The sequence below is a fragment of the Bombina bombina genome, chromosome 6 (assembly GCF_027579735.1).
Source record: "Bombina bombina isolate aBomBom1 chromosome 6, aBomBom1.pri, whole genome shotgun sequence".
Lineage (NCBI taxonomy): Eukaryota > Metazoa > Chordata > Amphibia > Anura > Bombinatoridae > Bombina > Bombina bombina.
In genome coordinates, this window is record NC_069504.1 from 882,316,019 (window position 1) to 882,334,727 (window position 18,709).

An 18,709-nucleotide genomic window follows, 5' to 3' on the forward strand; every position below is an offset into this window, starting at 1 on the left:
AGTGTTGTCAGTATGGTGAGGTCCCTAAGAATTTAGAAAGGCTAATTTTAGCTTAAAAATATGTTTATCTAGCAGTGCAGGTTTCAGAATAAGGAGTGACACATATATCAGAGTGCTTAAAATAAATCCCCAAAAGGTTTTGTGTGATTTCTCTCCATTCGGTTGAGTTTTGGTTATCAGGCCCAAAGTCTTAAAGGATTACAAAACACTGTAAAAAAACATATACATTGATAAATAAGGTTGAGCACAATGAAATAAACTTACTCTGATGTGAAGTGAAGCTTCTTTTTGCTTTAAAATCAATTATTTTATTTCCACGCTGACGTCGTTATAACCAGCCCCTAAAAAAGGCCTGTTCAACTACTAAATCAAGCGTCCAATCAGCGTGTCTTTATGCATATAATTTACATTTTAAATTGTGCTCGGGCACATGTGCATTCATTCCAACTTCCTTACGCAAGCACACTGCTGGCCTGCTGCTCACAAGAATGCAACTGGGGTGGTGACATCAGAGGCAACCTCGCTGGGCTGTAGGAACGGTACACGTGCACCACAGAGAATAGGCGCCATGTTCCTACCTGGGTAGACCCCCTGATAGGACTTGTATAATGATTCCTACAGGGTGGGTTTGGAAAAGACTGATTTTAAAAGATACAATTGCAGGAAAAAAGGGACAACCCTTCTAAAAGAGAGCAATTATGAAAACTAATTGGTTACATTGTATTTTTTCATAAAATAAAGATATTTTTAACAATTTTGTATTACTTTAAACAAAACATAATTTTCACATTACACTGGGGAAACAAAATGTGACAATAACAACCTTAACCTCTTAACGACTGACAGCGTGCAGGGTACGTCCTCCAAAAAAATACCCTTAACGACCGAGGACGTACCCTACACGTCGTCGGTCTGGGAAAGCGGTGGAGGCGATCCTGGTCGCTTCCAGCCGCTTTGCGGTTATTGCAGTGATCCTGCAATAACCCTCCTTGGCCATCCAATGCAGAGAGAGCCACTCTCTGCACCGGACATCGATGGCCGGTATCGTTGGTGGGTGGGAGCCGACGTGGGAGGCGGGTGGGCGGCCATTGATGGGCCCTGTGATGTGGAGGGGAGCAAGATTGTGGGCGGGAGTAGCCATGGGAGCGCACTGATGCGCGAGCGTGCACGGGGGGGGCGGGCGCGTGCACGGGGAGGGAGCAGTGGGAGCCGCTACACTGCAGAATTTTTTTAGTGAAAAGTGGGGAAAAGGGGGGGGGGGGAGGCAAGCTAAAAAAAATTATCAGGCAGGGGGTGGAAGCTACACTACAGAAAAAAAAAAACAGTACCCAAGATGGCTCCCAATAAGGCAGAGGGGAGGGTTAGAGAGCTGTTTGGGGGGGGGGGGGGTCAGGGAGGTTGGGGGCTAAGGGGGATCCTACACAGCAGCATATGTAAATATGCTTAAAAAATTCAAAGATAACTTTTATTTTAGTACTGTTACACTTTCTGCCAGTACTTAAGATGGCGGGAACAATTCTGGGGTGGGGGAGGGAAGAGAGCTGTTTGGGAGGGATCAGGGGGTGTGATGTGTCAGGTGGGAGGCTGATGTCTACACTAAAATTAACCCTGCAAGCTCTGTACAAGCTACATAATTAACCCCTTCACTGCTAGACATAATACACGTGTGATGCGCTGCCGCATTTAGCGGCCTTGTAATTACCAAAAAGCAACGCCAAAGCTATATATGTCTGCTATTTCTGAACAAAGGGGATCCCAGAGAAGCATTTACAACCATTTGTGCCATAATTGCACAAGCTGTTTGTAAATAATTTCAGTGAGAAACCTAAAGTTTGTGAAAAAGTGAACAATTTTTTTTTATTTGATCGCATTTGGCGGTGAAATGGTGGCATGAAATATACCAAAATGGGCCTAGATCAATACTTTGGGTTGTCTACTACACTAAAGCTAAAATTAACCCTACAAACTCCCTACTTACTCCCTAATTAACCCCTTCACTGCTGGGCATAATACATGTGTGGTGTGCAGCAGCATTTAGCGGCCTTCTAATTTCAAAAAGCAACGCCAAAGCCATATATGTCTGCTATTTCTGAAGGGGATCCCAGAGAAGCATTTACAACTATTTGTGCCATAATTGCACAAGCTGTTTGTAAATAATTTCCGTGAGAAACCTAAAATTGTGAAAAATGTAACTTTTTTTTTAATTTGATCGCATTTAGCGTGAAATGGTGGCATGAAATATACCAAAATGGGCCTAGATCAATACTTGGGGTTGTCTAATACACTACACTAACGCTAAAATGATCCCAAGAAGCTCCCTACATGCTACCTATTTAACCTCTTCACTGCTGGGCATAATACACGTGTGGTGGGCAGTGGCATTTAGTGGCCTTCTAATTACCAAAAAGCAAAGCCAAAGTCATATATGTCTGCTATTTCTGAACAAAGGGGATCCCAGAGAAGCATTTACAACTATTTATGCCATAATTGCACAAGTTGTTTGCAAATAATTTCAGTGAGAAACCAAAAGTTTGTGAAAAAGTGAACAATTGTTTTAATTTGATCGCATTTGGCAGTGAAATGGTGGCATGAAATATACCAAAATGGGCCTAGATCAATATTTTGGGATGTCTTCTAAAAAATATATATATATGTCAAGGGATATTCAGGGATTCCTGAAAGATATCAGTGTTACAATGTAACTAGCGCTAAATTTGAAAAAAAGTGGTTTGGAAATAGCAAAGTGCTACTTGTACTTATTATATAACTTGCGCACAAAGCTAAGAACATGTAAACATTGAGTATTTCTAAACTCAGGATAAAATTTAGAAACTATTTAGCATGGGTCTTTTTTGGTGGTTGTAGATGTGTAACAGATTTTGGGGGTCAAAGTTAGAAAAAGTATGTTTTTTTCCATTTTTTCCTCATAGTTTGTAATTTTTTTATAGTAAATTATAAGATATGATGAAAATAATGGTGTCTTTAGAAAGTCCATTTAATGGCGAGAAAAACGGTATATAATATGTGTGGGTACAGTAAATGAGTGAGAGGAAAATTACAGCTAAACACAAACACTTGAAAAATGTAAAAATAGCCTTGGTCCCAAATGGACAGAAAATGGAAAAGTGCTGTGGTCATTAAGGAGTTAAAGGGATACTGAACCCAATTTTATTTCTATTTTTTTCATGATTCAGACAGAGCGTGTAATTTTAAGCAACTTTCTAATTTACTCCTATTAACAATTTTTCTTTGTTCTCTTGGTATCTTTATTTTAAAAAGCACGAATGTAAGCTTACGGGCCGGCCCATTTTTGGTTCAGCTCCTGGGTAGCGCTTGGTGATTGGTGGCTTAAAGTGAATGCCAATTTTGATGGTAAAGTGCCCAGTTTTTAAAAATTCTATTAAAAACAGGGGCACTTTAATTCATCAAAATTTACATTTCACTCCCGTTGAGAAAAATAAAAAATTACCTTTTAATCTTGACAGCAGCTCCAGCTTCCTCCGGTCGTTGCAAGCCATTTCTGACGTCAGAAATTATGGATAGGTCATCCTCCAATCACGGCTTCCCCCCGGGGAATCAGTATGTGATTCAATGCCATGATTGGAGGAAGCCGGATTCCTCATTTTAGACCCAGGAAGAGGAAGCTGGAGTGGCTGTCAAGTTTAAAAGGTAAGTTTTTTTTTTCTCAACAGGAGTGAAATGTAAATTTTGATGAATTAAAGTGCCCCTGTTTTTAATCGAATTTTTAAAAGCCGGACACTTTAGCATCAAAATTGACATTCACTTTAAGGTAGCCCTCAATCAGCAAGCTCTATCAAGGGTTCTGAACCAAAAATGGGCTGGCTCCTATGCTTACATTCCTGATTTTTCAAATAAAGATACTAAGAGAACGAAGAAAAAGTGAAAATAGGAGTAAATTAGAAAGTTGCTTAAAATTACACTTTCTATCTGAATCATGAAAGAAAGAAAAAATTGGGTTCAGTATTTTAACGTACCCTACTATAAAGTTACTTGTAAATCACTATAACACAATTTGCACTAGGTAATACATGAAAAATGTCCTTTTATTAGCTGTTTGAGGATTGAATGTTAGCACAATGTTGCTATTCCTGAGCTATATTTCCATTCTAATTGAAAACCTTAGCAATACATTTTTCATATAAAATATGGCAGACTATGAGTTTTAGTAGTTAACCCCTGCTAACATTCTCAAAAACAATAGTACTACCTCGTAAAAGTAGCTAAACCCTCTGATAATGGTCTCTAAAACTACACTATCACGATATTTTTAAACGAAAGCTTTTTAATGTTATGATAAAGTCTGAACTGAATCGCTCTCACTGAGTATTTCAAAACGCTTCAACGTACACTTGAGGAATAGGCATTTGGTAAATACACTTAACCAGGGCGGGGTAGTAACTAATTGGGAAAATCTCACAGAATAAAGCAACCTGTCCACAAAGCCTGACCTATGTCTTTATAAGAGGTAAGTACGAGTCAATGACCACTCACGCTTATTCCTTGAGGGTATCATCCTGGAAGGGTGCTTTAGTTCCCGGTGCGGTGACGATCTTTCCCGCTTTCTGTAGCCAAACACGTGACGTGTTCATTCAATTCAAAATCATTTGAGAGTAGCTGTACTCAAGCTGGTTACTGCTACTTTTGATTATTTTTTTACTCTGGTTTGGGTGTCTTAGGGTTTAAAGACTTGAATGCGGTACCGGTGTTGTGTCAGATTTTGTGCAGCGAAGCAAAAAAAAAAAAAAAAAAACTTTTTATTTGCTTATTGTCTAAAAATAGCATGTGGTTAATCGATAGCTTGAGTGTAACCATTTTGCCAAGAGATATTGATCGCAGTGTAGAAACTGTGGGGTGTTCCAATTTACTACTGCAGAGACTAGTTAGTAAAATGGCTTGATTGGGCGAGAGCTTCTAAAAAGTAGAATCAGTGGCCATTGCCACTTACTGAAAGTCTGGAATGTGTGGCAGATGTTAGTGTATCGTGGAACTATAAATATGATATAATAACCTTATTCAGAAAGGAACTTTCATGTAACATTTTTTTATGTCTGCTCAATCGTATATGATCATAATAAACAGTTTGACAGTGCTGGGTAACTTTTTTGAACATTTAGATCTTTTGGAGAGTGGTTGCATGGTGTCAGATCTGAATTGTTGAGTGCAGATTTAGATATTTCTGCTGACTGAACAGAGGATATCAATGGCCATGGTTCTGATCTAAGGTCTTATGGTTCTGATCTAAGGTCTTATATGGGGGCAAGGCCTGACTTCTTAGATCTGAGGTCTGAAGTGACCATGGGGCTGACAGAGGGTCAGCAGGGACTGATGTGACCATAATTACTTTAACCCTTTGACTGCTAAGCCTTTTTTTCACCCCAGTGCTAAGCCAATTTTGAGCTTTTTTGCCACTTACATTTAAACCCTATTGTAGTTTCAGTGAGTGACCTACACAAATTGTCGTCAGGGGTAGCCACATGTGAAATATGGGCCCATACAGGTTTTTGGGGGTTGTAATATAGATTAGAGAGGCCTCATTGTGCAGTACAGAAACAAAAGCACTTTTTCTTGCAATGTTACCACAGTGATCACCTGACTATAGAAACAAAATTCATATATTTTGTCTACTGGAATCTATTTTATAAGAGGTCTCAAGACATACAAAAAAAAAAAATTATGCAAATACTGTACTATTATGAGCCAAATCCCTGTGTATTTCTTTAACTTTATTTTTACAATCTGATTTGTAATACTGCTCCAACACCACTATTTGACAGAGCTGGATATTCTCTTTCGTATGAGGGGTCTTAGGGCTTTGTAGATGCTGAGGGAAATTATATAGAGGGTTTACAAAAACCTCACCCACTAGGCCACCAACGATCCCCGGCCTGTAGTGTGGGGATAGCTGAAAAGAGTGTTTGATTGTCAATCCCCCTGCATGATGAAAATAACTCTTCATGCACCTATAGGTTGCGATGCACATGACAAGCTATAGCTTATTCACATCGAAGGGGTTAAGGCCCTATTTATCTTTTGCCAGGCGGACAAGGTTTGTTTTTATGAATTTCACCCTCCCAACTTCATGGCATTGATCATTGCACCAGCCTCCTGACCGCGAGCAAGCAGGGGCTGTTAATAATCCCGACACAATCCATGACACTTTAGGTGACGGAGTGGTTAAGTAGCAAAAAAGGAAACGTTCTTATAACAAATTAGAGCATTTTGTTTTATTACTATAATGGCCCTTTAATTGCTGACCCAAGCCTCCACCCCTACTCTCCCCAACAGTGCTCTTGTCTTATTGCAAATAAACTGCTGACTTGGACTCTTAGATATACCACCCTCATCTTTATGATCTCTACTAACATAACACAGCCACTGAAGCTGAGGCATAAAGATGGGCAGTACAGATTGGCTATACCGCCTACTGCGCCAGTAGTGAAAAAGCATTGAAGCCTGAGACATAAATAGGAGGGGAGAAATAACTGGAGGGATAGCAGGAACAAGCTCTTAATCTGCAGCAATCTCTCAAAATAGGGAGCTCAGATGTTACCCAGTGATTATCAGTAAAGGAGGTAATTTATATCTCTTCCTTGCTGGACTACTGGACTGTTCTGAAATAACAAAACCCTACAAAAATTTGCTTACAAAATACTTTTTTTATTATTTGTATGCATTTTTGTTTACAAACTTTTCCAAATTTAAAACAATATTTTAAAATTAATTTAAAGCATTTCTATGCATATATTTGAAATGCAATATTAGCATATCTCTACAGTGCATATGTAAAACTCACTAACAAAGTTTACAGTGTTTTATGTTGTCCTACACATGCATACAAACTAACATATATAACAATGTTTCTGTGATTTATATGAAAGAGCAGCAGTTAAAAAAAATATTTTTTTCCTGGGGGGGGGGGGGGTTGGTACAGGCGGTGATTCTATCAGGTTGCAATTCTGTGTAGTCTGCCGATTATCAACTCATACTTACAACATCCCAACATATTTCATTGCATAACCACTGTACCTAAGGCTGCAGAGAATATCTTTATTTTAGTTGTATTTATGATCCAAGCGCAACGGATCGGACAGTAGAGGTCTATTGTGGCGGCCATTTATACAGCCTCAACACCCCTCCTAGGAATCCCAGTTAACACAGCCAGAGGCCTACAGTTGTGCTGGTACACTGGGGGTAACTGACAAGCACACAGACTCTGACTCTTATTGTAAATCAATACACCACTTCACATAATCTTTTTTAAATTGGGCATAGAGCAAAAGACTTGATTAGCGGCAAAAACGTCACAATGTCAACCATACGTGCACAATGTCAACAGCATTCTGGATGATCACCTGGCTGATTTAGACAATTGTATTATAACAATTTTTTTAAAAGTCCTAACTGATTACCTACCCACCCGGATTATGTGGTAAAACCTACCAGATTTTACACTGCCAATACCGAGAGCACACTAAATGCAGCTCTTTTTTTTTCACTCAAAGCAAGTTTATGTTGCATGGAAGAGGTGTAGAGTGAACTGCATTTAATCCACAGATTATATACCTGTTGTCATCTAGGCAGATCTCCCATATTATCTGCAAATCCTGTTGTATATGAAGGACTGATTTTTGGGCAAAAAATTGATATGTGGTGGGCAGGGATGGGGCTTATAAAAATCATAAGACCAAAGTAATATAAATAAAATTCTAAATAAAGTCATGTATTTTAATACTCTTATGCAGCAATTTAAACACAAGCTCAAACTACTGGTATAGCTATGTGAGCTCTGTATTTAATTAGCATTTGCAGATACAGTGCTAAATATTTTTTATCTTAATTAGACATTTAATAATAGATTCTTTAAAAATGCTCTCTGCATTCCCCATTAATATTCTAGATTCTGTCCATTAAAGTCAGCAAAAATGCACAGTAACACAAACTACACATATACATGTACACACACTCAAATACACAGAAACACACACTACATAACATACACTTACACATGCAGATACACACACATACACACTACAAAGCATACACTTATACATACAGATACACACACACACACACTATATAGCTTACACTTATACATGCAGATACACACACACTACATAGCTTACACTTATACATGCAGATACACACACACACACACACTACATAGCTTACACTTCTACATGCAGATACACACACTACACAACATACACTTATACATGCAGATACACACACACTATATAGCTTACACTTATACATGCAGATACACTACATAGCATACACGTATAAATGCAGATACACTACATAGCATACACTTATATATGCAGATACACATACACTTATACATACAGATACACACACACACGTATAGCTTACACGTATACAGTCATGCAGAGACACACACTACATAGCATACACTTATACATGCAGATACAAACATACACACTACATAGCATACACTTATACATGCAGATACACACACTTTAATACATACAGATACACACACACAAACACTACATAGCTTACACTTATACATGACATGCAGATACACACACACACACACTAAATAGCTTACAGTTATACATGCAGATACACACACACTACATAGCTTACACTTATACATGCAGATACACACACACTATATAGCTTACACTTATACATGCAGATACACTACATAGCATACACGTATAAATGCAGATACACTACATAGCATACACTTATATATGCAGATACACATACACTTATACATACAGATACACACACACACACGTATAGCTTACACGTATACAGTCATGCAGAGACACACACTACATAGCATACACTTATACATGCAGATACAAACATACACACTACATAGCATACACTTATACATGCAGATACACACACTTTAATACATACAGATACACACACAAACACTACATAGCTTACACTTATACATGACATGCAGATACACACACACTACATAGCATACACTTATACATGCAGATACACACACACTACATAGCATACACTTATACATGCAGATACACACACTTTAATGCATACAGATACACACACAAACACTACATAGCTTACACTTATACATGACATGCAGATACACACACTACATAGGATACACTTATACATGCAGATACACACACTACATAGCATACACTTGCATGCAGATACACACACACACACACTTATACATACAAATACACACACACTACATCATATATGGGTTTCTAATTAATTGTATTGGGTCCTGGGGTTGGCAAGCACATTAGCTGGCAGTCTGAGGCTGCCACTGTTTGTTACCCTGTTGTTAGCACTGCTCAACTTAATAAACTGAAGGCATGTTAGTATTATCACCAGGGGTTAGACGTCATCACTACCAGAGGTTAGAGGTCACCATTACCTGAGGTCAGAGGGCATACAGCCTTCTTACTCCTGCTTAACCCACATACCATACCAATAGAATTTAATTAAAAAAAAATATATATATTTATTTATTTTTAATGCATGGGGCAATGCGGGACAGATGGCAAGCAACACGGGACAGACCCCCAAAATCGGGACAGTTGGGGGGTATGATAATACAATAACTCATCTTGTGATATTGTACTGACATTTATGTTATGTGCCTACGGCACATTATTATTTCATGTTTGAAACATTTCTGTATGTGTTGTCTTGATCAAGTCTTGCACTATATAATTATTTTTGTCAATATAGCCTAAAAAAAAAATAATGAAATATATATATATATATATATTTATTTTTTTCCCGTGAAAAAAAAGGTTAAAGAGACACCAAAGTGAAAATTAAAGGGACATGAAACCCATTTTTTTCATGCAATTTTCCAGTTTTTACTTCTATTATCTAATTTGCTTCCTTCTTTTGGTATCCTTTGTTGAAAAGCATATATAAATAGGCTCAGTAGTTGCTGATTGGTGGCTGCACATAGATGCCTCATGTGATTGACTCATCCATTTGCATTGTTATGAAGCAAATTAGATAATAGAAGTAAATTGGAATGTTGTTTAAAATTGTATTTTCTATCTAAATCATAAAAGAAACATTTTGGGTTTTATGTCCCTTTAAACTTTCATGATTCAGACAGAGCATACAATTTTTAAAAAAAATCAAATTTTCTTCCATTATCAAATTTTAATATGCTCATTTTCTGAGGTAACAGCTTCTATTAAGCATGTGTACGAGTTCACAGTGCAAATGTATATGTCTGTGATTGGCTGATGACTGACTCATGTTATAGGGGGAAGGAAACTTTGAAATCTGTCAGCAAAAAATTACTTTTAATTTTAAATTTGAAGTAAGTTTTTTAGTTCATTGTCCTTTTTTTTCAGGTTATGATTTATTGTATATGTTTACACTGTTTTTCCCCACACTTTTCAGTCCTTGATGCAGCAATGCCATCTGTTGGTCATTTAGCAATTAGAGCTTTATTTAAATATCATTAAAGGGACACTGAACCCACATTTTTTCTTTTGTGATTTAAATAGAGCATGCAATTTTAAGGAACTTTCTAATTTACTAATATTATCATTTTTCTTCATTCTTTTGCTATCTTTATTTGAAAAAGAAGGCATATAAGCTTTTTTTTTTGGTTAAGAACTGTGGACAGCACTTTTGTATTGGTGGATGAATTTATCCACAATCAGCAACAACAGCCCAGGTTGTTCACCAAAAATGGGCCGGCATCTAAACTTACATTCTTGAATATACCAAGATACCAAGAGAATGAAGAAAAGTTTATAATATGAGTGAATTAGAAAGTTGCTTAAAATTGTATGCTCTATCTGAATCACGAATGAAAAAATTTGGGCTCAGTGTCCCTTTAATTATTTATTTCTTTATTTTAAATGATTTTTAAATATATTTATATAAGCATCATGCAAGTACAATAATAAGGCATGACACAATAACCATACATGAACATAGTCGTAATATATGTGTATGCAAAAGAAAATTAAATGTAAATTGCAAAAACCTAATTTTTAAATAATAGTATCAGAAATGTCCCTTTATATGTCACATTGTAGTAATAGGTGAGTTCCCCAAACTGAAATATATCGGCCTCTCTTGGACCGCTGAATAGAATTGGGAAGGGGAGTATGAAGGAAAAAAGAATGTAAGGGCCATTTTTTGACCCATTATTTGAGATTGGAGTAGGTAATATTATGAGAACCATCTTTACTTATAATTCAAATTTAGCAAATGGAGTAGAAGTTGAATTGTGGTACATCTATAAGGTACACAGAAGAAGAATAACATAATTTATGTAAGAACTTACCTGATAAATTAATTTCTTTCATATCGGCAGGAGTCCATGAGCTAGTGACGTATGGGATATTCAATCCTACCAGGAAGGGCAAAGTTTCCCAAACCTCAAAATGCCTATAAATACACCCCTCACCACACCCACAATTCAGTTTAACGAATAGCCAAGCAGTGGGGTGATAAAGAAAGGAGTAGAAAGCATCAACAAAGGAAATTTGGAAATAATTGTGCTTTATACAAAAAATCATAACCACCATAAAAAGGGTGGGCCTCATGGACTCTTGCCAATATGAAATAAATGAATTTATCAGGTAAGTTCTTACATAAATTATGTTTTCTTTCATGTAATTGGCAAGAGTCCATGAGCTAGTGACATATGGGATATCAACCACTCAAGAGTCACTAGAGAGGGAGGGAATAAAAATAAAAACAGCCATATTTCGCTGAAAACATTAATCCACAATCCAAAAAAATAAGTTAATTTTCATTTTTGAAAGAAAAAAAAATTAAATCAAAAAGCAGAAGAATAAAACTGAAACAGCTGCCTGAAGAACTTTTCTACCAAAAACTGCTTCCGAAGAAGCAAATACATCAAAATGGTAGAATTTAGTAGATGTATGCAAAGAGGACCAAGTCGCCGCTTTGCAAATCTGATCAACTGAAGCTTCATTCTTAAAAGCCCACGAAGTGGAGACTGATCTAGTAGAATGAGCTGTAATTCTCTGAGGCGGGGCCTGACCCAACTCCAAATAAGCTTGATGAATCAAAAGTTTCAACCAAGAAGCCAAGGAAATAGCAGAAGCCTTCTGACCTTTCCTAGGACCAGAAAATAAAACAAATAGACTGGAAGTCTTCCTGAAATCTTTCGTAGCTTCCACATAATATTTCAAAGCTCTTACCACATCCAAAGAATGTAAGGATCTCTACAATTTCTCTACTAATGTTGTTAGAATTCACAACCTTAGGTAAAAATTGAAAAGAAGTCCGCTAAACTGCCTTATCCTGATGAAAAATCAGAAAAGGAGACTCACAAGAAAGAGCAGATAGCTCAGAAACTCTTCTAGCCGAAGAGATAGCCAAAAGGAACAACACTTTCCAGGAAAGTAGTTTAATGTCCAAAGAATGCATAGGCTCAAATGGAGGAGCCTGTAAAGCCTTCAGAACCAAATTAAGACTCCAAGGAGGAGAAATTGATTTAATGACAGGCTTAATACGAACTAAAGCCTGTACAAAACAGTGAATATCAGGAAGTATAGCAATCTTTCTGTGAAATAAAACAGAAAGAGCGGAGATTTGTCCTTTCAAGGAACTTGCAGACAAACCCTTATCCAAACCATCCTGAAGGAACTGTAAAATTCTAGGAATTCTAAAAGAATGCCAGGAGAATTTATGAGAAGAACACCATGAAATGTAAGTCTTCCAAACTCTATAATAATTTTTTTCTAGAGACAGATTTACGAGCTTGTAACATAGTATTAATCACAGAGTCAGAGAAACCTCTATGACTTAGAACAAAGCGTTCAATTTCCATACCTTCAAATTTAATGATTTGAGATCCTGATGGAAAAACGGACCTTGAGATAGTAGGTCCGGCCGTAACGGAAGTGACCAAGGCGGGCAACTGGACATTCGAACCAGATCCGCATACCAAAACCTGTGTGGCCATGCTGGAGCCACCAGCAACACAAAAGACTGTTCCATGATGATTTTGGAGATCACTCTTGGAAGGAGAACAAGAGGCGGGAAGATGTAAGCAGGTTGATAACACCAAGGAAGTATCAGCGCATCCACTGCTTCTGCCTGAACATCCCTGGACCTGGACAGGTATCTGGGAAGTTTCTTGTTTAGATGAGAGGCCATGAGATCTATCTCTGGAAGCCCCCACATCTGAACAATCTGAGAAAACACATCTGTATGGAGAGACCACTCCCCTGGATGTAAAGTCTGGCGGCTGAGATAATCCGCCTCCCAATTGTCTACGCCTGGGATATGCACCGCAGAGATTAGACAGGAGCTGGATTCCGCCCAGGCAAGTATCCGAGATACTTCTTTCATAGCTTGGGGACTGTGAGTCCCACCCTGATGATTGACATAAGCCACAGTTGTGATATTGTCTGTCTGAAAACAAATGAACGGTTCTCTCTTTAGCAGAGGCCAGAACTGAAGAGCCCTGAGAATTGCACGGAGTTCTAAAATATTTATTGGTAATCTCGCCTCTTGAGATTTCCAAACCCCTTGTGCTGTCAGAGATCCCCAAACATCTCCCCAACCTGAAAGACTCGCATCTGTTGTGATCACAGTCCAGGTTGGGCGAACAAAAGAAGCCCCTTGAACCAAACAATGGTGATCTATCCACCATGTCAGAGAGTGTCGTACATTGGGATTCAAGGATATTAATTGTGATATCTTTGTATAATCCCTGCACCATTGATTCAGCATACAAAGCTGTAGAGGTCTCATGTGAAAACGAGCAAAGGGGATCGCGTCCGATGCTGCAGTCATGAGACCTAAAATTTCCATGCACATAGCCAATGAAGGGAATGACTGAGATTGAAGGAGCCGGCATGCTGCGACCAATTTTAAACGTCTCTTGTCTGTTAGAGACAGAGTCATGGACACTGAATCTATCTGGAAGCCTAAAAGGGTAACCCTTGTATGAGGAATCAAGAAACTTTTTGGTAAATTGACCCTCCAACCATGTTTCCGAAGAAACAACACTAGTTGATTCGTGTGAGATTCTACAGTATGTAAAGACTGAGCTAGTACCAAGATATCGTCCAAATAAGGAAACACCGCAATACCCTGTTCTTTGATTACAGATAGTAGGGCACCCAGAACCTTTGAAAAGATTCTTGGAGCTGTTGCTAGGCCAAATGGAAGAGCAACAAATTGGTAATGCTTGTCTAGAAAAGAGAATCTCAGAAACTGAAAGTGTTCTGGATGAATCGGAATATGAAGGTATGCATCCTGCAAGTCTATTGTGGACATATAATGTCCTTGCTGAACAAAAGGCAGAATAGTCCTTATAGTCACCATCTTAAAAGTTGGTACTCTTACATAACGATTCAAAATTTTTAGATCCAGAACTGTTCTGAATAAATTTTCTTTCTTCGGTACAATGAATAGGTTTGAATAAAACCCCAAACCTTGTTCCTGAGGAGGAACTGGCATGATTACCCCTGAAGACTCCAGATCTGAAACACACTTCAGAAAAGCCTGAGCTACAGGGATGCGTGAGAAAAAAAATCTTCTCACAGGAGGTCTTACTTTGAATCCTATTCGATACCCTTGAGAGACAATGCTCTGAATCCAATGATTTTGGACAGATTTTATCCAAAAATCCTTGAAAAACCTTAATCTGCCCCCTACCAGCTGAGCTGGCATGAGGTCCGCACCTTCATGCGGATTTAGGGGCTGACTTTGGTTTCCTAAATGGTTTGGATTTATTCCAATTTGAGGAAGGCTTCCAATTGGAAGCAGATTCCTTGAGGGAAGAATTGAGTTTTTGTTCTTTATTCTGACGAAAGGAACGAAAACGGTTAGAAGCCTTAGATTTACCCTTAGGGCAAAAAACTCCTTTTCCCTTAGTGATAGTTGAAATAATAGAATCCAACTTAGAACCAAATAAATTATAACCTTGGAAAGAAAGAGATAGTAATCTAGATTTAGATGTCATATCAGCATTCCAAGATTTAAGCCACAAAGCTCTTCTAGCTAAAACAGCTAAAGACATGGATCTAACATCAATTTTGATAATATCAAAAATGTCATCACAAATAAAATGATTAGCATATTGCAGTAAGCGAACAACGCTAGATATGTCAGAATCCAATTTGTGCTGCGCTAAATTTTCCAACCAGAAAGTTGATGCAGCCGCAACATCAGCCAAAGAAATAGCAGGTCTGAGAAGATGACCTGAATATAAATAGGCCTTCCTTAGATAAGATTCAAGCTTCCTATCTAAAGGATCCTTAAAGGAAGTGCTATCTTCCATAGGAATAGTGGTACGTTTAGCAAGAGTAGAAATAGCTCCATCAACTTTGGGGATTTTTTCCCAAAACTCTATATATTTTGCTGGTAAAGGATACAATTTTTTAAGCCTTGAAGAAGGAATAAAAGAAGTACCTGGATTATTCCATTCCCTAGAAATCATATCAGAAATAGCCTCAGGAATGGGAAAAACCCCTGGGGAAACCACAGGGGGTTTAAAAACAGCATTTAAACGTTTATTAGACTGAACGTCAATAGGACTGGTTACCTCAATATCCAAAGTAATTAACACTTCTTTTAATAAAGAACGCATATACTGTATTTTAAATAAATAAGTAGATTTGTCAGTGTCAATGTCTGAGGAAGGATCTTCTGTTTCAGATAGATCCTCATCAGAAGAGGATGAATTATTATGTTGTTGGTCATTTGAAATTTCATCAGCTAAATGAGAAGTTTTAAAAGATCTTTTAAGTTTATTAGAAGGTGGAAATGCAGACAAAGCCTTCATAATAGAATCAGAAACAAATTCTTTAAAATTTACAGGTATATCATGCACATTAGAAGTTGAAGTAACTGCAACTCGCAATGTACTATTACTGATGGAAACACTATCTGCATGTAAAAGTTTATCATGACAACTATTACAAATGACATTCGGTGGAATCATTTCTACAACTTTACAACAAATGCACTTAGCTTTGGTAGAACCGATGTAAGGCAGCAATGTTTCAGCAGAAACTTCTGAGGCAGGATCAGATTGGGACATCTTGCACAATGTAAGAGAAAAAACAACATATAAAGCAAAATTATCTATTTCCTTATTTGACAGTTTCAGGAATGGGAAAAAATGCAATAGCATAGGCCTCTGAAAGCAAGAGGCAAACAAACAAGGGGTATTGAAATAATGAAAAAAGCGAAGTATGACACACAACGTAATGTAAAGTCTTTTTTGGCGCCAAAAATGACCGGAAATGACACACTTGCGTCATTAATGAAAGGTGTGAAAGGTCTCTGCGTCACGTATGACGCCGGAAATGACGAAGTTGCGTAATAAACATACTTTTTCGCGCCAAAAAAAATTTCGCGCCAAAAATGACGCAATAAAGTTTAGCATTTGACGCACCCGCGGGCCTAATACCCACAATTACAAGAAGAAGTCAATTGAAAAAAAAGACTAAACCCCGGGTAAGAAATACATTTATTAAAAATGTTTACATTCCCGGGGCGGAGCCAGCTTTGGAACAGAGCGGTCGCACATCTCAGCAGATCCGGCTATTCTATACTTTTAAATGTACATTTACAGACCGCTCTGGTTCATATACCCTGTTAAAAACTGGAACTCTCTATTATAGAAGGTTCACAGAATCGGCATCAGGGAGAGCACCAATTCTTGGAAGATAACTGGACCTGCTAGCTTGATTTGCCAAACAGACTGTTAAACAGCGGCCATTTTCCTGACCACGCGGTGGGTAACTGGAAGACACGACTTGGATAGCCGTAACTGTGCTGATTCACAAGACAACTACTGTGAGAATTCAACACTGCATTAATGGCATACATAATCGACGAGCTGAGCAAGCTCCTAGAAAGCTACCAAGTCGCTTTTGACCGTGCACTTAGCATGGCAGTTCACCCGGATGAAGCAGATTGTGCAGGTTCTAATACCCATTACCTCACGTCCCCAGCTGCCTGCGAGAGGTGCAACGCTTTGGGGCCCCAGCATCCACCATCCTCTCTATATGACCTGCAGAGCAATGTGGCAGCTTATATAACACCTCCAGCAGATGAGCCGGCTGACAGTCCAGCACAGCGCAAAGCGGTGAGCATACCTCCCCTTACTAGTGTGGGTGGTATTGCGGGGTTGGCGATTTCCAGCGCCCTTGCAATGGACCAGACGCCCTTGCTACCTAAGGAAAAGAGTCACCCTCAGATAGAGTTTGCACGAAGTGGGGAGTGGGTGATGATGCCCTATGATAGGACAAGCATATGGAACTGCACTCACAGTCTCGCAGCAGGGCTGCGCAATACACTGGAACCGATCACAGTTCCCTTCCTACTGTGCTCCTTCAGGAACTTCACTGGCGAAGGTGGCGGCCCTGTTGATTCTCTCACTACCTCAGTTGCTTCACATCATTGTGGTGGAAATCGGGGACACTCCCCGCATCAACTTAAAACTGGTGTGGGATAGACAGGTCTGCACGCTTCTTAATGCTTAAACTGAGTCTTTGCCAAACTGGTGCGGGTATGACTTGTGTTGTTTTACCTTACATGTAGAGGTTGGTACTTACTAACTGTCAGCCACTTCCCACAATCATGTGTATATAGTTATCAGAATCTGTTTACAGAAAGAAGGAGTGGAACTCAACTGCAGTACTAAGTAAATGTATATTTGTTACACCAGACTGTCTGAATCCTTTATTGCTGAAAAAGGAATCCTTCAGTCTAATGGTTCAATATAATTATATATCTTTAGGAATATACTCACTCAGTAGGATACTGAAAGAGGTAGACTTCTAACTGATAATTATCACACTGAGATATTATCAGAAGTGTAACAAGAAAAGGAAAAAACTCAGGCAACAGTGTATCAGTACATGGAGTGGAACTTAGGTAGAAACCCCGGTACAAATATCATATCTAATGCACAGTTCAGATAGTTGGTAGTAAGTTTAGCTGTATGTGTACATAGGATGATGACAGCTGAGAAAAGTACCTTGCAGATAACTTGAAAGAGTAAAAGTAGTTGCTGTGTACCTTCGTTAATGTCACAGAGTGGTTTGGCAGAGTCCGGTACAGGACCGGAAGTGACGTCACGCTTCACTCGCAACTCCGCTGCAGATTGCTGACAGGCAGTAGTTCACACAGGGGTATGAGCTGCGGCAATGGAAAAGCAGTGAAAAAGTAAACATCAAAGTTAAGGTACCTTACCCCACTGTAAATAAAGTGACAAGTTCAAGGAAGTTCAAAGTGGCAATATATGGCAAGTAGAAAGGGCTCAGAAATCCTTCCTGGAGTGAAGAGAAGCTTTTAGCAAACAGCTTGGGAATCCTCACAGGTGTAGTGACTTCAATACTGAGCAGGGAGTGAAAGGTGAGCTGCTCTCTTAAAGAAGGAGGAACGAATCAGAGAATTGTGGGTGTAACTAAAAGGAGAGAGGGTTTGTACAAAGCATAATCTGACAGAATCCCCCCTTCAAGGACGCTGTTCCACAGCGAGGGGACGAGGTCGGTCAGGATGGCGACGATGATACAAAGAGAGAAGTCTAGGTGAGTTGAGGTTGGAGAGTGGTTCCCAGGAGTCCTCATCACTGGAATAATTCTTCCACCTCACTAAATATTGAAGAACACCCCTGTAGAACCTGGAGTCCAATATGGTGTCAACTTCGTACTCATCCGGTGCCAGAGGAAGATTTGTAGGAGGTAGA

The 18,709-nt window shown here is 38.7% G+C and overlaps 1 protein-coding gene across 1 annotated transcript in view; it reads right to left on the bottom strand.

Moving 5' to 3' along the window:
* Nucleotides 1-4,694, bottom strand: part of ZCWPW1 (zinc finger CW-type and PWWP domain containing 1) — a gene marked incomplete in the record, with an annotated part of 455,090 nt that extends 450,396 nt beyond the window's left edge. Inside the window, 1 exon segment of the mRNA XM_053718378.1 lies at nucleotides 4,513-4,694. Coding sequence (XP_053574353.1) covers nucleotides 4,513-4,534 — 22 coding nt within the window.
* Between the last annotated feature and the right edge of the window lie 14,015 nt (nucleotides 4,695-18,709).